General features: G+C 59.0%; 2 protein-coding genes across 2 annotated transcripts; both read right to left on the minus strand.

Annotated features, from left to right (window-relative positions):
* Positions 1–666: 666 nt before the first annotated feature.
* LOC140645955 (uncharacterized) lies at positions 667–9568 on the minus strand. The gene is made up of 12 exons (XM_072849397.1): positions 9003–9568; positions 6624–6729; positions 6291–6375; positions 5458–5525; positions 4802–4863; positions 4558–4598; positions 4206–4302; positions 3551–3635; positions 2868–2979; positions 2103–2270; positions 1653–1742; positions 667–847 (listed from the first exon to the last, which is right to left on the minus strand). The coding sequence occupies exons 1-10, from the start codon at positions 9549–9551 to the stop codon at positions 2186–2188; spliced, it is 1290 nt and encodes a 429-aa protein (XP_072705498.1). The 5' UTR covers positions 9552–9568; the 3' UTR covers positions 667–847; positions 1653–1742; positions 2103–2185.
* Positions 9569–9603: 35 nt separating this feature from the next.
* LOC140645956 (uncharacterized) lies at positions 9604–18731 on the minus strand. The gene is made up of 12 exons (XM_072849399.1): positions 18328–18731; positions 15855–15961; positions 15522–15606; positions 14692–14759; positions 14033–14094; positions 13788–13828; positions 13436–13532; positions 12781–12865; positions 12095–12207; positions 11329–11496; positions 10878–10967; positions 9604–10072 (listed from the first exon to the last, which is right to left on the minus strand). Exons 1-12 carry the CDS (start codon positions 18729–18731, stop codon positions 9941–9943), a joined length of 1452 nt encoding a protein of 483 aa, XP_072705500.1. The 3' UTR covers positions 9604–9940.
* Positions 18732–22394: the final 3663 nt, after the last annotated feature.

The raw sequence follows: 22394 nt of genomic DNA on the forward strand, positions 1-22394 counted from the left end.
TCCAGCCGTCTGGGACCTCCCCCGTTAACCAGGACCGCTGATAAATGATGGAGAGTGGCTTGGCAAGCTCCTCCGCCAGCTCTCTCAGTACTCTCGGGTGGATCCCATCCGGCCCCATAGACTTGTGAGTGTCCAGGTGGCGTAGCAGGTCGCTAACTGCTTCCTCCTGGATTATGGGGGGTTTATTCTGCTCTCCGTCCCTGTCTTCCAGCTCAGGGGGCTGGAATACCCTGGGGATAACTGGCCTGACTATTAAAGACTGAGGCAAAGAAGGCATTAGGTACCTCAGCCTTTTCCTCATCCTTGGTGGCAATGTTCCCCCGCATCCAATAAAGGAGGGAGATTCTCCTTGGCTCTCTTTTGTTGTTAATGTATTTGTAAAAATATTTTTTATTATCTCTTACAACAGCGGCCAGCTTGAGTTCTAGCTGGGCTTTTGCCTTTCTAATTTTCTCTCTGCGTGACTTGACGAGATCCCTGTACTCTTCTTGGGTTGCCTGCCCCTTCTTCCAAAACTGGTAAACTCTCCTTTTTTTTCCGGAGTCCCAGCAAAAGATCCTTGTTCAGCCAGGCCGGTCGTCTTCCCCGCCGGTTCGTCTTACGGCACATGGGGACAGCCTGGTCCTGCGCCTGAACCGATCTGAACTGCCTCATCATTTCTTTTTTCCCTCCTTTTCTTCTTTTTGTTTTTTGTCCTTCTTTTTCTTCTCTGGTTTCAGTTGACGCTTTCTGGTTTTGCCATCTTCCCGTGAACCTGCACTCGATAAATGCAGGTGTACGCTGGGTTTCCCCAGTTGCTCTTCACAAGAAGTTTGATACATGAAAAGGCTCTGGGAAGCGGCGCGTCCTGTGAAGAAAAGAGGGAAAAGGAAACGGAGGTGTCAAGAGCGACGGTGCAATCAACGTGTCTCCCGCTGCTAGCCCTGCTCCTGCTCAGGAACAAGCTCCCAAAAGCGGGTGGGAGCGGCTGTGGACACCTAGGCTCACTGCTGGTACCGGGCCTGCTGGGGAGGCTGGGGACGCGGGAAGGGGGAAGGCACCTGGCATTCTCTGCATGCCGGCCCGGCTGGGGCTGCGTCTCCCTTCCCTCTGCCCCTTTCTCTCTGCTGCTTGCTCTGTGCCAACGGGGAGGCCAGGGAGGCGCTCCTGTACGTGGGGCAGGCTGGTGTGCAACGCCACCAAGCTCCCGCTGTCTGCTCTGCCTGCCTTCCTCCTGGCAGGCGCGAGAGCAACCGGGAGAGAAGGGGCAGGCTATGCTGGGAGGAGAGGACACTGTCCAGCCTGCCAGCAGGCCACAGGATGGAGCAATGGTGCTGCCCGACGGCTTTCGCCACCAGGCGTCCCTGTTTCTCCACGGCACAAAGACGTTGCTTTGGTGGAGCGGCCGTGTGTGCGGCTGGCTCTGCTGAAGGCAGTGGCTGGAGCCAAGGGTCTCTCAGGACTCGTGCTCCCTCGGGCGTGACCCGGCCCTTGCTATCCTTTGCCACCAGCACCGCATGCTGCTACTCAGCCCTCCCAACCCCGCCAGGTCTCTCTCGGCGGTGGTCCGGGCCCCTGTGCCCAGGGAGAAAGCATTCACGCTCTTCCTGCCACGGACTTGCAGGCAAACCTGTTTTGCTCCCTGGCATCTTGCCCCCGCGCGTGGACCGTACCTTCAGAGGGAAGGTCTGAATGGCCTCTTTTGCCACGTTGTACGTGAACGTCCCAAGGAGAGCTTCCTCTTCTCCGTCCTCATCCAGTCCCTCAGGGGCAAAGCACAAGCAGAGCAGCTCAGACTCGTCCCGACAAAGAGGGAACGTACGCGCTGGCTCAGCCCTGTTATCTACCCAGCCTCTCCTGGGGCTCTAGCAGTAGTCTAGCACTGGTTAGGGTGGAGCTCAGTCGCTGCCTTGAGTTTTGGTCAAGAACCCTGAGGTGCTCTGGCCAGAATAAGTCTTGAGAGGCATGAAATCTCTAGAGCCCTTGAAGTATCCCGCTAGGGCACTGCGGTGCTCAGGAGAGAGCAGGACACAAACCTCAGAGGACGCACAAAAGCAAGCAAGTCCCTGTCATGGCTTTCCCCAGGGCCAGATGCCAGCCAGAAGCACCCAGCAGAGACTTACAAAGACAGCGATGTCTCTGGGGGCGCTGATGACAGTCCCAGATGGAGACACGTCTTTGGAGATGTGCTGCACGCTGACAGCAGTCAGATGGACTCGTGCTGGCAACCTGACGACCACCTGGCCTTCATGCCCTTGTAAGGGCCAGCAGTTTCCTGGGGAAACATCCGGCTGCAACCAGAACGCGAGAGCAATGAAGTGTGAGAGAGCATCGGGGCCAACGCAACTGCTCATGCAGCTTGAAGCATAGGCGCCGGTGTGTCTGTGGGGTCTGTTTCAGCTCGAAAATGAGGCGTGTGTGAGGAAATGGACAGAAGCAGAGGGCCGCCTTCCCTGCCTGACAAAGGGGGCTCTCAGTTATTATGGAAAAGAGGAGAATACCGCTCATGCAGCCACCCTAGTCAGGGCCTTACAGAAACACCTCTCTGCCCACTGGCGCTGCAGGGCACCTCCCGCCTCCCACCCCGAAAAGGCGCTGTTAGGGATGAGTGTGGAAACGGGGTCACCAGGGAGAAAGTCTTTCACCCAGCTGTGACAGAGGACTGTGGGCAAGATGCAGCAGTTCAGCTCAGTTCAGCTCTGTTCCCCTGCTGAGGGCAACCACTGATTCCTAGCAAGCCCAGCCCTGTGTTCGAGCTTTGGTTTCAGGAACCTGAGCAACACACTGGGCTTGAGCAGCACCACTGGACTGAGGGGAGAGCCCCTGCGGTCGGTCCCCAACTTCACAGGACGGAAGGAAACCAGCACCGCTGATTTCTGCTACGATACCTGCAAAATAGTATCAGGAGGGTTGGCAGTGCGAAAGAACCATAAAACCCTGCAGATCCACTCCTTTTGCAGTCGTAGGTCTCGGAAGTTCTCTGCATGTCAATGGTGGCACCTGTAAGGAAGGGAGAGCAGATGACTGCAAGAGGCCACAGACTAGGAGGACTTGGCGGTGCTCAGACACTATTTCTGACGCTGCCGGCCGGCTCCACATCTGTCAGTCCCGTCCTCATCCCCACGCTGGTGGGGGTGCCCAGCGGCGCAGGGCAATGACGGCATCCATGTGCCTGGTGACTGCTTCTCTCACAGCGCCACGAGGAGGTGGTCTGGGGGTGCTGGGAGACAGCAGGCGCCCATGTGAATGACAGCAGACCAAAGCTGAGGGCTTGCTGCGTGTGGGCAGCAAAGGATGACCCAGCCGTTCCCTTTCCAAATGCAGTGGAGAGGAAGAGAGCCCCTCCGTCGGCACAGGAACGCGTGCGGGGCAGCACCAGAGGCACCCGCGCAGAGGCCGAGGGCAGGACTGGGAGGGAGTCTGAGAGAGCCACTCTGCCACAGCCTTGCTCTTGGACCCCGTGAAGCATTTAAGCTCCCCACTTCGGAGAGCAGCGCCTGGAGCACAGCCTCCTTTGGGGAGGGCTACAGACAAGCACAGGGCAAGGAGACCGGGCTGCTTGTGTCCATACCAGAGCTTTTCAGGGCCCAGTCAGACGTCTTGACGTAGACTTCCGAAGCCATATCGGACACGGCCTGGTTCACTCCCCAGACTTCCTGGGAAAGCCATGAAAGAACAGAGAAAAGGACCACTTCAGCGTGGCTACCAGCGCCCGGAGAAGCAAAGAGTCAGTGTCAGAAACGCAAGGCAAGCCTTGTCCGCAGAGCTGAGAGACTCTCAGCTGCTGACGTGAGCCACGAGGACTGAGGCCCTGGAGTATCTGTGGCCACGGCCATGGCCCTGGGGTGGGCTGACGAGGGTCCCCACACCCTCGTCCCCACCCGCCACGCTCTCCAGGTCAGCTGGGAGACGGGCTAAGGCCCTGCCAGCAATGGCTGGCCCCGTGAGCGTGCCTGGGTCTCACCACTGCCTCAGGGGCCCGGCCAGAGCAGCCAGAGGCACCAGCATGCAAACGGAAGGATGTCGGGAGTCCTCCGCGGCCTGAAGCGGCCCGGCTAAACTGGGCCCGGAGGAGGGCCCTCTGTGCAGCGCAGAAGCTCGCCCAGCAAGCCCCTGGCAAAGGCTGGCTTGCCACGGTCAGCAGTCTGAGCCCACCACTAATCCCAAGGAGTGCTTTCTCAGGGGTTCTGCCCAGCCAAGCCTCCTTCCCCAAAATGCAGCGTCACCTTCTTCCCACTCCTGATTTCCGCCGTCAGTTGAGCCACCTCCTCCAGCAGAAGCTGCATCTTTTGGGTTTGCTCCGCCAACAAAGCGTGCGAGTTCCTGCAGGAAGAGGAAAGCAGATCTTGTCAGAGAGCCACCCATCCCCTCTGGGGAGCATCTGAGCTCAGCAAGGAGCAGAGACAACATGTGCTTTCCCTGCTTCGCGAGTGCTTGCCTTCCTCACCAGGTTGAGCAAAAGGCAAAGGCAGGAGGGAAGGACGGGAGCCCTGGCTGTTAGGAAAATGAGTGCAGGTAGCACGAGGTCGGCTGACGCTTCTGCACAGACCCAGTTCCAGCTCAGGAAACACCTCTTACCTCAGGATCCTCAGTTGTGCTGCAGACGCACATGTCAGCTCCTGAAAGGGAAAACGCTCCGTTACAGAATCTACTACCAGAGCTGCCGGGGCTTCCCAGGAGAGGCTTCCCTAGGAAGACACGGCAAACGCTGCTGCTTCTTTGGGTCAGCCCTGCGTGGAAGCAGAAGAGCCCGTGTGATTTATGCAGCCACTGTCGGCAACGCTCCCTTGCAGGAGGTGCCTGTCCCACAAGAGGCACCGACCTCTATCAGTCCCTTTGCCCGCATCGTCCACACCGGCAGTGAGGTCCCGCAGTAAACACCAGCTGCAATTCACATCACCAAGAGACAGTTATTTGAGTAGGGTTGCCAGCGATCCCTGCAGTCGCGCTGTCTCCTCCCTGTTGCCTCGGGGGTGGGGCAGCAGGTTAGCTCAGGAGGTGGGGAACGTGGGGCGAAGAGAGGGGACGCGCCTCTGACCGGGAGCCACCACCCCAGGTGTCAGGGGACTGCGCAGCCGTGAGCTTCAGGTGTGCTCGGTGCCCTAGAACTAGTCCCCATTTCCCCTCACTGCTTCAGGCTGCTTGGGCTGCTTGGGCTAGGAGAGGTACCTCTCCATCGGTCCCCTGCACGGCCCCTCTGGGAATCCCCAGTTGAGGCTGGGAAATACACGGGCCTTCTCTCACAGACCTGCAGACTAAGCAAGCCATTTGGTCCAGTGGCCAGAGCAGCAGCATGGCTGGCAGACTACACCTCTTACTGGTAGTCCAAAAGCAAGTCCCAGTCAAGGACATACTCAGGAAGCACTTGGGCCACGGGAGTTTCCACAGGTACGCGCCAAAAGGAAAGCTGGCCAGCTGAAAGCTGGCATCCAGCGCAGCCAGGCTGGCGCTTTCAGATGTTTGCTCACGCAAACTCACCAAGAGCCAGTGGGAGCAACAAGAAGACGACTTTCAAGAACCTCTTCTTCTGCAGGGCCATCTTGTGCCTGAAAAAGAGGGAGTCCTGTGGCTGTCAATGAGCCAGCTCTTGGGCGAACCCCTTCACAGGTGCATTTCCCTTTTCAGGCTGAAAAGCCACCATTTTGGAAGCCTGCTGCTGACAGAGGGCTCACAGAGCAGCGCCCAGGAGGAACACGGTTTCTGTCCACACCGCTCAACACTGCCGGCAGCTCTTCCCCAAAGGAAGAGCTCCAGGAGCACCTTCCGAAAGGGAATGAAAAGGATCCCGGGAAGTAAAGAGGTCGAGCAAATGAAGACTGCTTTTCAGCAGTCTTTCCGGCGTGGACCTTGCTCTCTCTTTGGCTGAGAAAGCAGGCCCGTTCTCACTTGTGATCACACAGATCTCTCTTAGGGGTGTTTCTCCGCACGGCTGGGAAGCGCCGGAGCCTTGTCCGGCTTTCCTCCCAGAGCCCTCCCCGACCGGCGCTGTCTCCTGCCAGAGCTGGGGAAAACCCTTCCCCTGCGGAGGCTTGGCTCTGCACCCGAGCGTCTGGCTATGCGGCAGTCTGTCCTACCACAGCCAAAGTTTGGGCATCCGGCAAATCAAATGCACGGGAGTGAGACTACCGAGGGGCTTTGCTCTTGGTTCTCCCTGAGAACGGCCGCAGCACGAGCAGCACCCGAGCTTCGCCGCCTGAGTGGGAGCGCTGGGCAGCTGGCTGGGGAACACCCCGGGCTCTCCCCTTTGCTGGCACTGGCCCTCGGACATCCCCCTTCTCGCCCCGTCCACAGCAGAAACATGTAGTACGTACGTGGTGAAGACGCACGTGCTCAGCAGATGGCTCCACAGGGAGACAAGGGCACCTGCTGCACGGCAAGCAAGGCTGAAGACCGTCCCTGGGCAAAGAAACCAGAGAAAAGTTAGGCCTGTGTCTTGAGGCCTCTTCTCCAGGATGCCCAGCCACGCGTGTTTCGGCTCCCTGCGGGGAGGCGACACCGAGCCCTATGCCCTCCCTCCCTGGGGCGAAGAGCAGGGCAGCCTGCACTTCTCCTGCCACTTGTGACGTTTGGCCAGAGCTCTGGCACAGCGCAGCTCTCCGACTTCACCCCCGAGGACTTCAGAGCAAGCAGCAGTGCTAACTTACTTGCAGCTTCTGTGGCCTTCTTGCGCCACTTTGCAGGCCCTTGACCGGCTGAGCTGGGAGTTGACCGCAAAAGCGTGCCACCAGCTCCACCTCCGTGCAGAGGCTCCTGTAGGAGGAAAAAGAGAAATGCTTGTTGCCCACCGTCCCCACGCTGTGTGAGCCGAGGCCCTTGCCAGAGGTCGGCCTCGGGAAGCCTCCCAGGGGACATGCCAGTTGCAGCGAGAGAGGGCAGCACAGCTGGGCGGCTGCCAGGGGTGCCCCCTCTCCTTTCCCCATCCTTTGCTTCACAGGCCTGCAGTGGGAGAAGAGGAAGCGAGCTGGCAGCAGCAGGCCCTGCTACCACCCCAACCTGACACCCCAGGCAGGAGCAGCCCACTTCGTACCTACTGCCTGGCAGCGGCTCGGGCCTGCTGCCTCCCCTGCCGGCTGTCGGTCGGCCTTGTTCCGCATGGAGCCCTTTGAGGCCCCTTGGCATCCTCTCCGGGGTGCCTTTCTCCTCGCCATCTCTGGGCAAAGGCAGGCTCCTCGCTCAGCTCTTCCGCCTCAGCCCCAGCAGTGTGGCCTGCCCAGGCAAAACCAGCACCAGCAGCAGCCCCACGCTGCCCTCCAGCAGGAGCGCGCCTGCCCGGGGCAACAGCCACACGGCAGCTGTGGGCTCCTTCCCCGCGCGCCACAGGGCTGTGTGGGCGGCCGGCTCTGACCTCACAGTCACATGGCTCTGACGTCACAATGGGGCTCCCCAGGGCTGAGCAGGGCGGGGAGACCCTGTGGGGGCTCCCCTGGGGCAACAAGGCGGCCGCCCACCCGGGCACAAACGGAGCCTCGACAGAGAGTAGCGAGATCTAGAACGGGGATGTTCATGGGGTGAGGAATGGGGTTTCCGACAGGCCCGTCAGACAGGCTCCCCACACCCATTTTATGAAATTATGGGTTAATCAACAAACAGACAGCCTGGTTGCTGGGAAGGTGCTAGACCAAATTGTTCCTCCGCTCCTCTGGCCCCCACTATTGGGAAAGTAACGGAGAAGCTCCCGACCCCCGGCCCTGGGAGCCCCAAAGAGCTGCCCCAAGGACTGTTGGTCGACCCGCAACCCCGCCTGCGGGCTGCCCAGTAGCCATGTCGGCGGGCACTCCCCGCCCTCCCCCCGGTGGACCTTCTTGCGCACCCCGCTTTGGAGACAAATCTTCTACGCCATAGAATCATAGAATCGTTAAGGTTGGAAAAGACCTCTAAGATCATCTAGTCCAACCGTCAACCCAACATCTCCGTGCCTACTAAACCATGTCCCGAGGTGCCACGTCCACACGTTTTTTGAACTCCTCCAGGGATGGTGACTCCACCACCTCTCTGGGCAGCCTGTTCCAATGCTTGACCACCCTTTGAGTAAAGACATTTTTCCTAATATCCAACCTAAACCTCTCCCGGCGCAACCTGAGGCCATGTCCTCTCGTCCTACCGCTAGTTACTTGGGAGAAGAGACTGACCCCACCCTGCTACAGCCTCCTTTCAGGTCGTTGTAGAGAGCGATAAGGTCTCCCTCAGCCTCCGCTTCTCCAGACTAAACAATCCCAGTTCCCTCAGCCGCTCCTCAAAAGACTTGTTCTCCAGACCCTTCACCAGCTTCGTTGCCCTTCTTGGACACGCTCCAGCAACTCAATGTCCTTCCTGTACTGAGGGGCCCAAAACTGAACACAGCATTCGAGGTGCGGCCTCACCAGTGCCGAGTACAGGGGCACGATCACTTCCCTACTCCTGCTGGCCGCACTATTCCTGACGCAAGCCAGGATGCTCTTGGCTTTCTTGGCCACCTGGGCACACTGCCGGCTCACGTTCAGCCGGCTGTCAGCCAGCACCCCCAGGTCCTTTTCCGCCAGGCAGCTTCCCAGCCACTCTTCCCCAAGCCTGTAGCGTTGCATGGCGTTGTTGTGACCCAAGCGCAGGACCCGGCACTTGGCCTTGTTAGACCTCATACAATTGACCTCGGCCCATCGATCCAGCCTGTCCAGATCCCTCTGCAGAGCCTTCCTACCCTCGAGCAGATCGACACTCCCGCCCAGTTTGGGGTCACCTGCAAACTTACTGAGGGCGCACTCAATGCCCTCATCCAGCTCATTGGTGAAGATATTAAACAAGACTGGCCCCAAAACTGAGCCCTGGGGAACACCGCTTGTGACCGGCCGCCAACTGGATTTAACTCCGTTCACCACAACTCTCTGGGCTCGGCCATCCAGCCAGTTTTACCCAGCAAAGAGTACACCCGCCTAAGCCATGAGCCGCCAGCTTCTCTAGGAGAATGCTGGGGAGACAGTGTCAAAGGCTTTACTAAAGTCCAGGTAGAAAACATCTACAGCCTTTCCCTCATCCCCTACGCAGGTCACCTGGTCGTAGGAGGAGATCAGGTTGGTCAAGCAGGACCTGCCTTGCGTGAACCCATGCTGGCTGGGCCTGAACCCCTGGTTGGCCTGCACATGCCTGTTGAGCGCACTCAAGATGAACCGCTGCATAATTTTCCCCGGCGCCGAGGTCAGGCTGACAGGCCTGTAGTTCCCCGGATCCTCCTCCCGGCCCTTCTTGTCGATGGGCGTCACATTGGCAAGCCTCCAGCCGTCTGGGACCTCCCCCGTTAACCAGGACCGCTGATAAATGATGGAGAGTGGCTTGGCAAGCTCCTCCGCCAGCTCTCTCAGTACTCTCGGGTGGATCCCATCCGGCCCCATAGACTTGTGAGTGTCCAGGTGGCGTAGCAGGTCGCTAACTGCTTCCTCCTGGATTATGGGGGGTTTATTCTGCTCTCCGTCCCTGTCTTCCAGCTCAGGGGGGCTGAATACCCTGGGGATAACTGGCCTGACTATTAAAGACTGAGGCAAAGAAGGCATTAGGTACCTCAGCCTTTTCCTCATCCTTGGTGGCAATGTTCCCCCCCGCATCCAATAAAGGAGGGAGATTCTCCTTGCGCGTCCTTTTCTTCTTGATGTATTTGTAAAAATATTTTTTATTATCTCTTACAACAGCGGCCAGCTTGAGTTCTAGCTGGGCTTTTGCCTTTCTAATTTTCTCTCTGCGTGACTTGACGAGATCCCTGTACTCTTCTTGGGTTGCCTGCCCCTTCTTCCAAAACTGGTAAACTCTCCTTTTTTCCGGAGTCCCAGCAAAAGATCCTTGTTCAGCCAGGCCGGTCGTCTTCCCCGCCGGTTCGTCTTACGGCACATGGGGACAGCCTGGTCCTGCGCCTGAACCGATCTGAACTGCCTCATCATTTCTTTTTTCCCCTCCTTTTCTTCTTTTTGTTTTTTGTCCTTCTTTTTCTTCTCTGGTTTCAGTTGACGCTTTCTGGTTTTGCCATCTTCCCGTGAACCTGCACTCGATAAATGCAGGTGTACGCTGGGTTTCCCCAGTTGCTCTTCACAAGAAGTTTGATACATGAAAAGGCTCTGGGAAGCGGCGCGTCCTGTGAAGAAAAGAGGGAAAAGGAAACGGAGGTGTCAAGAGCGACGGTGCAATCAACGTGTCTCCCGCTGCTAGCCCTGCTCCTGCTCAGGAACAAGCTCCCAAAAGCGGGTGGGAGCGGCTGTGGACACCTAGGCTCACTGCTGGTACCGGGCCTGCTGGGGAGGCTGGGGACGCGGGAAGGGGGAAGGCACCTGGCATTCTCTGCATGCCGGCCCGGCTGGGGCTGCGTCTCCCTTCCCTCTGCCCCTTTCTCTCTGCTGCTTGCTCTGTGCCAACGGGGAGGCCAGGGAGGCGCTCCTGTACGTGGGGCAGGCTGGTGTGCAACGCCACCAAGCTCCCGCTGTCTGCTCTGCCTGCCTTCCTCCTGGCAGGCGCGAGAGCAACCGGGAGAGAAGGGGCAGGCTATGCTGGGAGGAGAGGACACTGTCCAGCCTGCCAGCAGGCCACAGGATGGAGCAATGGTGCTGCCCGACGGCTTTCGCCACCAGGCGTCCCTGTTTCTCCACGGCACAAAGACGTTGCTTTGGTGGAGCGGCCGTGTGTGCGGCTGGCTCTGCTGAAGGCAGTGGCTGGAGCCAAGGGTCTCTCAGGACTCGTGCTCCCTCGGGCGTGACCCGGCCCTTGCTATCCTTTGCCACCAGCACCGCATGCTGCTACTCAGCCCTCCCAACCCCGCCAGGTCTCTCTCGGCGGTGGTCCGGGCCCCTGTGCCCAGGGAGAAAGCATTCACGCTCTTCCTGCCACGGACTTGCAGGCAAACCTGTTTTGCTCCCTGGCATCTTGCCCCCGCGCGTGGACCGTACCTTCAGAGGGAAGGTCTGAATGGCCTCTTTTGCCACGTTGTACGTGAACGTCCCAAGGAGAGCTTCCTCTTCTCCGTCCTCATCCAGTCCCTCAGGGGCAAAGCACAAGCAGAGCAGCTCAGACTCGTCCCGACAAAGAGGGAACGTACGCGCTGGCTCAGCCCTGTTATCTACCCAGCCTCTCCTGGGGCTCTAGCAGTAGTCTAGCACTGGTTAGGGTGGAGCTCAGTCGCTGCCTTGAGTTTTGGTCAAGAACCCTGAGGTGCTCTGGCCAGAATAAGTCTTGAGAGGCATGAAATCTCTAGAGCCCTTGAAGTATCCCGCTAGGGCACTGCGGTGCTCAGGAGAGAGCAGGACACAAACCTCAGAGGACGCACAAAAGCAAGCAAGTCCCTGTCATGGCTTTCCCCCAGGGCCAGATGCCAGCCAGAAGCACCCAGCAGAGACTTACAAAGACAGCGATGTCTCTGGGGGCGCTGATGACAGTCCCAGATGGAGACACGTCTTTGGAGATGTGCTGCACGCTGACAGCAGTCAGATGGACTCGTGCTGGCAACCTGACGACCACCTGGCCTTCATGCCCTTGTAAGGGCCAGCAGTTTCCTGGGGAAACATCCGGCTGCAACCAGAACGCGAGAGCAATGAAGTGTGAGAGAGCATCGGGGCCAACGCAACTGCTCATGCAGCTTGAAGCATAGGCGCCGGTGTGTCTGTGGGGTCTGTTTCAGCTCGAAAATGAGGCGTGTGTGAGGAAATGGACAGAAGCAGAGGGCCGCCTTCCCTGCCTGACAAAGGGGGCTCTCAGTTATTATGGAAAAGAGGAGAATACCGCTCATGCAGCCACCCTAGTCAGGGCCTTACAGAAACACCTCTCTGCCCACTGGCGCTGCAGGGCACCTCCCGCCTCCCACCCCCGAAAAGGCGCTGTTAGGGATGAGTGTGGAAACGGGGTCACCAGGGAGAAAGTCTTTCACCCAGCTGTGACAGAGGACTGTGGGCAAGATGCAGCAGTTCAGCTCAGTTCAGCTCTGTTCCCCTGCTGAGGGCAACCACTGATTCCTAGCAAGCCCAGCCCTGTGTTCGAGCTTTGGTTTCAGGAACCTGAGCAACACACTGGGCTTGAGCAGCACCACTGGACTGAGGGGAGAGCCCCTGCGGTCGGTCCCCAACTTCACAGGACGGAAGGAAACCAGCACCGCTGATTTCTGCTACGATACCTGCAAAATAGTATCAGGAGGGTTGGCAGTGCGAAAGAACCATAAAACCCTGCAGATCCACTCCTTTTTGCAGTCGTAGGTCTCGGAAGTTCTCTGCATGTCAATGGTGGCACCTGTAAGGAAGGGAGAGCAGATGACTGCAAGAGGCCACAGACTAGGAGGACTTGGCGGTGCTCAGACACTATTTCTGGACGCTGCCGGCCGGCTCCACATCTGTCAGTCCCGTCCTCATCCCCACGCTGGTGGGGGTGCCCAGCGGCGCAGGGCAATGACGGCATCCATGTGCCTGGTGACTGCTTCTCTCACAGCGCCACGAGGAGGTGGTCTGGGGGTGCTGGGAGACAGCAGGCGCCCATGTGAATGACAGCAGACCAAAGCTGAGGGCTTGCTGCGTGTGGGCAGCAAAGGATGACCCAGCCGTTCCCTTTCCAAATGCAGTGGAGAGGAAGAGAGCCCCTCCGTCGGCACAGGAACGCGTGCGGGGCAGCACCAGAGGCACCCGCGCAGAGGCCGAGGGCAGGACTGGGAGGGAGTCTGAGAGAGCCACTCTGCCACAGCCTTGCTCTTGGACCCCGTGAAGCATTTAAGCTCCCCCACTTCGGAGAGCAGCGCCTGGAGCACAGCCTCCTTTGGGGAGGGCTACAGACAAGCACAGGGCAAGGAGACCGGGCTGCTTGTGTCCATACCAGAGCTTTTCAGGGCCCAGTCAGACGTCTTGACGTAGACTTCCGAAGCCATATCGGACACGGCCTGGTTCACTCCCCAGACTTCCTGGGAAAGCCATGAAAGAACAGAGAAAAGGACCACTTCAGCGTGGCTACCAGCGCCCGGAGAAGCAAAGAGTCAGTGTCAGAAACGCAAGGCAAGCCTTGTCCGCAGAGCTGAGAGACTCTCAGCTGCTGACGTGAGCCACGAGGACTGAGGCCCTGGAGTATCTGTGGCCACGGCCATGGCCCTGGGGTGGGCTGACGAGGGTCCCCACACCCTCGTCCCCACCCGCCACGCTCTCCAGGTCAGCTGGGAGACGGGCTAAGGCCCTGCCAGCAATGGCTGGCCCCGTGAGCGTGCCTGGGTCTCACCACTGCCTCAGGGGCCCGGCCAGAGCAGCCAGAGGCACCAGCATGCAAACGGAAGGATGTCGGGAGTCCTCCGCGGCCTGAAGCGGCCCGGCTAAACTGGGCCCGGAGGAGGGCCCTCTGTGCAGCGCAGAAGCTCGCCCAGCAAGCCCCTGGCAAAGGCTGGCTTGCCACGGTCAGCAGTCTGAGCCCACCACTAATCCCAAGGAGTGCTTTCTCAGGGGTTCTGCCCAGCCAAGCCTCCTTCCCCAAAATGCAGCGTCACCTTCTTCCCACTCCTGATTTCCGCCGTCAGTTGAGCCACCTCCTCCAGCAGAAGCTGCATCTTTTGGGTTTGCTCCGCCAACAAAGCGTGCGAGTTCCTGCAGGAAGAGGAAAGCAGATCTTGTCAGAGAGCCACCCATCCCCTCTGGGGAGCATCTGAGCTCAGCAAGGAGCAGAGACAACATGTGCTTTCCCTGCTTCGCGAGTGCTTGCCTTCCTCACCAGGTTGAGCAAAAGGCAAAGGCAGGAGGGAAGGACGGGAGCCCTGGCTGTTAGGAAAATGAGTGCAGGTAGCACGAGGTCGGCTGACGCTTCTGCACAGACCCAGTTCCAGCTCAGGAAACACCTCTTACCTCAGGATCCTCAGTTGTGCTGCAGACGCACATGTCAGCTCCTGAAAGGGAAAAACGCTCCGTTACAGAATCTACTACCAGAGCTGCCGGGGCTTCCCAGGAGAGGCTTCCCTAGGAAGACACGGCAAACGCTGCTGCTTCTTTGGGTCAGCCCTGCGTGGAAGCAGAAGAGCCCGTGTGATTTATGCAGCCACTGTCGGCAACGCTCCCTTGCAGGAGGTGCCTGTCCCACAAGAGGCACCGACCTCTATCAGTCCCTTTGCCCGCATCGTCCACACCGGCAGTGAGGTCCCGCAGTAAACACCAGCTGCAATTCACATCACCAAGAGACAGTTATTTGAGTAGGGTTGCCAGCGATCCCTGCAGTCGCGCTGTCTCCTCCCTGTTGCCTCGGGGGTGGGGCAGCAGGTTAGCTCAGGAGGTGGGGAACGTGGGGCGAAGAGAGGGGACGCGCCTCTGACCGGGAGCCACCACCCCAGGTGTCAGGGGACTGCGCAGCCGTGAGCTTCAGGTGTGCTCGGTGCCCTAGAACTAGTCCCCATTTCCCCTCACTGCTTCAGGCTGCTTGGGCTGCTTGGGCTAGGAGAGGTACCTCTCCATCGGTCCCCCTGCACGGCCCCTCTGGGAATCCCCAGTTGAGGCTGGGAAATACACGGGGCCTTCTCTCACAGACCTGCAGACTAAGCAAGCCATTTGGTCCAGTGGCCAGAGCAGCAGCATGGCTGGCAGACTACACCTCTTACTGGTAGTCCAAAAGCAAGTCCCAGTCAAGGACATACTCAGGAAGCACTTGGGCCACGGGAGTTTCCACAGGTACGCGCCAAAAAGGAAAGCTGGCCAGCTGAAAGCTGGCATCCAGCGCAGCCAGGCTGGCGCTTTCAGATGTTTGCTCACGCAAACTCACCAAGAGCCAGTGGGAGCAACAAGAAGACGACTTTCAAGAACCTCTTCTTCTGCAGGGCCATCTTGTGCCTGAAAAAGAGGGAGTCCTGTGGCTGTCAATGAGCCAGCTCTTGGGCGAACCCCTTCACAGGTGCATTTCCCTTTTCAGGCTGAAAAGCCACCATTTTGGAAGCCTGCTGCTGACAGAGGGCTCACAGAGCAGCGCCCAGGAGGAACACGGTTTCTGTCCACACCGCTCAACACTGCCGGCAGCTCTTCCCCAAAGGAAGAGCTCCAGGAGCACCTTCCGAAAGGGAATGAAAAGGATCCCGGGAAGTAAAGAGGTCGAGCAAATGAAGACTGCTTTTCAGCAGTCTTTCCGGCGTGGACCTTGCTCTCTCTTTGGCTGAGAAAGCAGGCCCGTTCTCACTTGTGATCACACAGATCTCTCTTAGGGGTGTTTCTCCGCACGGCTGGGAAGCGCCGGAGCCTTGTCCGGCTTTCCTCCCAGAGCCCTCCCCGACCGGCGCTGTCTCCTGCCAGAGCTGGGGAAAACCCTTCCCTGCGGAGGCTTGGCTCTGCACCCGAGCGTCTGGCTATGCGGCAGTCTGTCCTACCACAGCCAAAGTTTGGGCATCCGGCAAATCAAATGCACGGGAGTGAGACTACCGAGGGGCTTTGCTCTTGGTTCTCCCTGAGAACGGCCGCAGCACGAGCAGCACCCGAGCTTCGCCGCCTGAGTGGGAGCGCTGGGCAGCTGGCTGGGGAACACCCCGGGCTCTCCCTTTGCTGGCACTGGCCCTCGGACATCCCCCTTCTCGCCCGTCCACAGCAGAAACATGTAGTACGTACGTGGTGAAGACGCACGTGCTCAGCAGATGGCTCCACAGGGAGACAAGGGCACCTGCTGCACGGCAAGCAAGGCTGAAGACCGTCCCTGGGCAAAGAAACCAGAGAAAAGTTAGGCCTGTGTCTTGAGGCCTCTTCTCCAGGATGCCCAGCCACGCGTGTTTCGGCTCCCTGCGGGGAGGCGACACCGAGCCCTATGCCCTCCCTCCCTGGGGCGAAGAGCAGGGCAGCCTGCACTTCTCCTGCCACTTGTGACGTTTGGCCAGAGCTCTGGCACAGCGCAGCTCTCCGACTTCACCCCCGAGGACTTCAGAGCAAGCAGCAGTGCTAACTTACTTGCAGCTTCTGTGGCCTTCTTGCGCCACTTTGCAGGCCCTTGACCGGCTGAGCTGGGAGTTGACCGCAAAAAGCGTGCCACCAGCTCCACCTCCGTGCAGAGGCTCCTGTAGGAGGAAAAAGAGAAATGCTTGTTGCCCACCGTCCCCACGCTGTGTGAGCCGAGGCCCTTGCCAGAGGTCGGCCTCGGGAAGCCTCCCAGGGGACATGCCAGTTGCAGCGAGAGAGGGCAGCACAGCTGGGCGGCTGCCAGGGGTGCCCCTCTCCTTTCCCCATCCTTTGCTTCACAGGCCTGCAGTGGGAGAAGAGGAAGCGAGCTGGCAGCAGCAGGCCCTGCTACCACCCCAACCTGACACCCCAGGCAGGAGCAGCCCACTTCGTACCTACTGCCTGGCAGCGGCTCGGGCCTGCTGCCTCCCCTGCCGGCTGTCGGTCGGCCTTGTTCCGCATGGAGCCCTTTGAGGCCCCTTGGCATCCTCTCCGGGGTGCCTTTCTCCTCGCCATCTCTGGGCAAAGGCAGGCTCCTCGCTCAGCTCTTCCGCCTCAGCCCCAGCAGTGTGGCCTGCCCAGGCAAAACCAGCACCAGCAGCAGCCCCACGCTGCCCTCCAGCAGGAGCGCGCCTGCCCGGGGCAACAGCCACACGGCAGCTGTGGGCTCCTTCCCCGCGCGCCACAGGGCTGTGTGGGCGGCCGGCTCTGACCTCACAGTCACATGGCTCTGACGTCACAATGGGGCTCCCCAGGGCTGAGCAGGGCGGGGAGACCCTGTGGGGGCTCCCCTGGGGCAACAAGGCGGCCGCCCACCCGGGCACAAACGGAGCCTCGACAGAGAGTAGCGAGATCTAGAACGGGGATGTTCATGGGGTGAGGAATGGGGTTTCCGACAGGCCCGTCAGACAGGCTCCCCACACCCATTTTATGAAATTATGGGTTAATCAACAAACAGACAGCCTGGTTGCTGGGAAGGTGCTAGACCAAATTGTTCCTCCGCTCCTCTGGCCCCCACTATTGGGAAAGTAACGGAGAAGCTCCCGACCCCCGGCCCTGGGAGCCCCAAAGAGCTGCCCCAAGGACTGTTGGTCGACCCGCAACCCCGCCTGCAGGCTGCCCAGTAGCCATGTCGGCGGGCACTCCCCGCCCTCCCCCCGGTGGACCTTCTTGCGCACCCCGCTTTGGAGACAAATCTTCTACGCCATAGAATCATAGAATCGTTAAGGTTGGAAAAGACCTCTAAGATCATCTAGTCCAACCGTCAACCCAACATCTCCGTGCCTACTAAACCATGTCCCGAGGTGCCACGTCCACACGTTTTTGAACTCCTCCAGGGATGGTGACTCCACCACCTCTCTGGGCAGCCTGTTCCAATGCTTGACCACCCTTTGAGTAAAGACATTTTTCCTAATATCCAACCTAAACCTCTCCCGGCGCAACCTGAGGCCATGTCCTCTCGTCCTACCGCTAGTTACTTGGGAGAAGAGACTGACCCCACCCTGCTACAGCCTCCTTTCAGGTCGTTGTAGAGAGCGATAAGGTCTCCCTCAGCCTCCGCTTCTCCAGACTAAACAATCCCAGTTCCCTCAGCCGCTCCTCAAAAGACTTGTTCTCCAGACCCTTCACCAGCTTCGTTGCCCTTCTTGGACACGCTCCAGCAACTCAATGTCCTTCCTGTACTGAGGGGCCCAAAACTGAACACAGCATTCGAGGTGCGGCCTCACCAGTGCCGAGTACAGGGGCACGATCACTTCCCTACTCCTGCTGGCCGCACTATTCCTGACGCAAGCCAGGATGCTCTTGGCTTTCTTGGCCACCTGGGCACACTGCCGGCTCACGTTCAGCCGGCTGTCAGCCAGCACCCCCAGGTCCTTTTCCGCCAGGCAGCTTCCCAGCCACTCTTCCCCAAGCCTGTAGCGTTGCATGGCGTTGTTGTGACCCAAGCGCAGGACCCGGCACTTGGCCTTGTTAGACCTCATACAATTGACCTCGGCCCATCGATCCAGCCTGTCCAGATCCCTCTGCAGAGCCTTCCTACCCTCGAGCAGATCGACACTCCCGCCCAGTTTGGGGTCACCTGCAAACTTACTGAGGGCGCACTCAATGCCCTCATCCAGCTCATTGGTGAAGATATTAAACAAGACTGGCCCCAAAACTGAGCCCTGGGGAACACCGCTTGTGACCGGCCGCCAACTGGATTTAACTCCGTTCACCACAACTCTCTGGGCTCGGCCATCCAGCCAGTTTTACCCAGCAAAGAGTACACCCGCCTAAGCCATGAGCCGCCAGCTTCTCTAGGAGAATGCTGGGGGAGACAGTGTCAAAGGCTTTACTAAAGTCCAGGTAGAAAACATCTACAGCCTTTCCCTCATCCCCTACGCAGGTCACCTGGTCGTAGGAGGAGATCAGGTTGGTCAAGCAGGACCTGCCTTGCGTGAACCCATGCTGGCTGGGCCTGAACCCCTGGTTGGCCTGCACATGCCTGTTGAGCGCACTCAAGATGAACCGCTGCATAATTTTCCCCGGCGCCGAGGTCAGGCTGACAGGCCTGTAGTTCCCCGGATCCTCCTCCCGGCCCTTCTTGTCGATGGGCGTCACATTGGCAAGCCTCCAGCCGTCTGGGACCTCCCCCGTTAACCAGGACCGCTGATAAATGATGGAGAGTGGCTTGGCAAGCTCCTCCGCCAGCTCTCTCAGTACTCTCGGGTGGATCCCATCCGGCCCCATAGACTTGTGAGTGTCCAGGTGGCGTAGCAGGTCGCTAACTGCTTCCTCCTGGATTATGGGGGGTTTATTCTGCTCTCCGTCCCTGTCTTCCAGCTCAGGGGGGCTGAATACCCTGGGGATAACTGGCCTGACTATTAAAGACTGAGGCAAAGAAGGCATTAGGTACCTCAGCCTTTTCCTCATCCTTGGTGGCAATGTTCCCCCCCGCATCCAATAAAGGAGGGAGATTCTCCTTGGCTCTCTTTTTGTTGTTAATGTATTTGTAAAAATATTTTTTATTATCTCTTACAACAGCGGCCAGCTTGAGTTCTAGCTGGGCTTTTGCCTTTCTAATTTTCTCTCTGCGTGACTTGACGAGATCCCTGTACTCTTCTTGGGTTGCCTGCCCCTTCTTCCAAAACTGGTAAACTCTCCTTTTTTTTCCGGAGTCCCAGCAAAAGATCCTTGTTCAGCCAGGCCGGTCGTCTTCCCCGCCGGTTCGTCTTACGGCACATGGGGACAGCCTGGTCCTGCGCCTGAACCGATCTGAACTGCCTCATCATTTCTTTTTTTCCCCTCCTTTTCTTCTTTTTGTTTTTTGTCCTTCTTTTTCTTCTCTGGTTTCAGTTGACGCTTTCTGGTTTTGCCATCTTCCCGTGAACCTGCACTCGATAAATGCAGGTGTACGCTGGGTTTCCCCAGTTGCTCTTCACAAGAAGTTTGATACATGAAAAGGCTCTGGGAAGCGGCGCGTCCTGTGAAGAAAAGAGGGAAAAGGAAACGGAGGTGTCAAGAGCGACGGTGCAATCAACGTGTCTCCCGCTGCTAGCCCTGCTCCTGCTCAGGAACAAGCTCCCAAAAGCGGGTGGGAGCGGCTGTGGACACCTAGGCTCACTGCTGGTACCGGGCCTGCTGGGGAGGCTGGGGACGCGGGAAGGGGGAAGGCACCTGGCATTCTCTGCATGCCGGCCCGGCTGGGGCTGCGTCTCCCTTCCCTCTGCCCCTTTCTCTCTGCTGCTTGCTCTGTGCCAACGGGGAGGCCAGGGAGGCGCTCCTGTACGTGGGGCAGGCTGGTGTGCAACGCCACCAAGCTCCCGCTGTCTGCTCTGCCTGCCTTCCTCCTGGCAGGCGCGAGAGCAACCGGGAGAGAAGGGGCAGGCTATGCTGGGAGGAGAGGACACTGTCCAGCCTGCCAGCAGGCCACAGGATGGAGCAATGGTGCTGCCCGACGGCTTTCGCCACCAGGCGTCCCTGTTTCTCCACGGCACAAAGACGTTGCTTTGGTGGAGCGGCCGTGTGTGCGGCTGGCTCTGCTGAAGGCAGTGGCTGGAGCCAAGGGTCTCTCAGGACTCGTGCTCCCTCGGGCGTGACCCGGCCCTTGCTATCCTTTGCCACCAGCACCGCATGCTGCTACTCAGCCCTCCCAACCCCGCCAGGTCTCTCTCGGCGGTGGTCCGGCCCCTGTGCCCAGGGAGAAAGCATTCACGCTCTTCCTGCCACGGACTTGCAGGCAAACCTGTTTTGCTCCCTGGCATCTTGCCCCCGCGCGTGGACCGTACCTTCAGAGGGAAGGTCTGAATGGCCTCTTTGCCACGTTGTACGTGAACGTCCCAAGGAGAGCTTCCTCTTCTCCGTCCTCATCCAGTCCCTCAGGGGCAAAGCACAAGCAGAGCAGCTCAGACTCGTCCCGACAAAGAGGGAACGTACGCGCTGGCTCAGCCCTGTTATCTACCCAGCCTCTCCTGGGGCTCTAGCAGTAGTCTAGCACTGGTTAGGTGGAGCTCAGTCGCTGCCTTGAGTTTTGGTCAAGAACCCTGAGGTGCTCTGGCCAGAATAAGTCTTGAGAGGCATGAAATCTCTAGAGCCCTTGAAGTATCCCGCTAGGGCACTGCGGTGCTCAGGAGAGAGCAGGACACAAACCTCAGAGGACGCACAAAAGCAAGCAAGTCCCTGTCATGGCTTTCCCCCAGGGCCAGATGCCAGCCAGAAGCACCCAGCAGAGACTTACAAAGACAGCGATGTCTCTGGGGCGCTGATGACAGTCCCAGATGGAGACACGTCTTTGGAGATGTGCTGCACGCTGACAGCAGTCAGATGGACTCGTGCTGGCAACCTGACGACCACCTGGCCTTCATGCCCTTGTAAGGGCCAGCAGTTTCCTGGGGAAACATCCGGCTGCAACCAGAACGCGAGAGCAATGAAGTGTGAGAGAGCATCGGGGCCAACGCAACTGCTCATGCAGCTTGAAGCATAGGCGCCGGTGTGTCTGTGGGGTCTGTTTCAGCTCGAAAATGAGGCGTGTGTGAGGAAATGGACAGAAGCAGAGGGCCGCCTTCCCTGCCTGACAAAGGGGCTCTCAGTTATTATGGAAAAGAGGAGAATACCGCTCATGCAGCCACCCTAGTCAGGGCCTTACAGAAACACCTCTCTGCCCACTGGCGCTGCAGGGCACCTCCCGCCTCCCACCCCCGAAAAGGCGCTGTTAGGGATGAGTGTGGAAACGGGGTCACCAGGGAGAAAGTCTTTCACCCAGCTGTGACAGAGGACTGTGGGCAAGATGCAGCAGTTCAGCTCAGTTCAGCTCTGTTCCCCTGCTGAGGGCAACCACTGATTCCTAGCAAGCCCAGCCCTGTGTTCGAGCTTTGGTTTCAGGAACCTGAGCAACACACTGGGCTTGAGCAGCACCACTGGACTGAGGGGAGAGCCCCTGCGGTCGGTCCCCAACTTCACAGGACGGAAGGAAACCAGCACCGCTGATTTCTGCTACGATACCTGCAAAATAGTATCAGGAGGGTTGGCAGTGCGAAAGAACCATAAAACCCTGCAGATCCACTCCTTTTGCAGTCGTAGGTCTCGGAAGTTCTCTGCATGTCAATGGTGGCACCTGTAAGGAAGGGAGAGCAGATGACTGCAAGAGGCCACAGACTAGGAGGACTTGGCGGTGCTCAGACACTATTTCTGACGCTGCCGGCCGGCTCCACATCTGTCAGTCCCGTCCTCATCCCCACGCTGGTGGGGGTGCCCAGCGGCGCAGGGCAATGACGGCATCCATGTGCCTGGTGACTGCTTCTCTCACAGCGCCACGAGGAGGTGGTCTGGGGTGCTGGGAGACAGCAGGCGCCCATGTGAATGACAGCAGACCAAAGCTGAGGGCTTGCTGCGTGTGGGCAGCAAAGGATGACCCAGCCGTTCCCTTTCCAAATGCAGTGGAGAGGAAGAGAGCCCCTCCGTCGGCACAGGAACGCGTGCGGGGCAGCACCAGAGGCACCCGCGCAGAGGCCGAGGGCAGGACTGGGAGGGAGTCTGAGAGAGCCACTCTGCCACAGCCTTGCTCTTGGACCCCGTGAAGCATTTAAGCTCCCCACTTCGGAGAGCAGCGCCTGGAGCACAGCCTCCTTTGGGGAGGGCTACAGACAAGCACAGGGCAAGGAGACCGGGCTGCTTGTGTCCATACCAGAGCTTTTCAGGGCCCAGTCAGACGTCTTGACGTAGACTTCCGAAGCCATATCGGACACGGCCTGGTTCACTCCCCAGACTTCCTGGGAAAGCCATGAAAGAACAGAGAAAAGGACCACTTCAGCGTGGCTACCAGCGCCCGGAGAAGCAAAGAGTCAGTGTCAGAAACGCAAGGCAAGCCTTGTCCGCAGAGCTGAGAGACTCTCAGCTGCTGACGTGAGCCACGAGGACTGAGGCCCTGGAGTATCTGTGGCCACGGCCATGGCCCTGGGGTGGGCTGACGAGGGTCCCCACACCCTCGTCCCCACCCGCCACGCTCTCCAGGTCAGCTGGGAGACGGGCTAAGGCCCTGCCAGCAATGGCTGGCCCCGTGAGCGTGCCTGGGTC

The sequence above is a fragment of the Ciconia boyciana genome, unplaced genomic scaffold (genome assembly GCF_034638445.1).
Source record: "Ciconia boyciana unplaced genomic scaffold, ASM3463844v1 HiC_scaffold_54, whole genome shotgun sequence".
NCBI lineage: Eukaryota > Metazoa > Chordata > Aves > Ciconiiformes > Ciconiidae > Ciconia > Ciconia boyciana.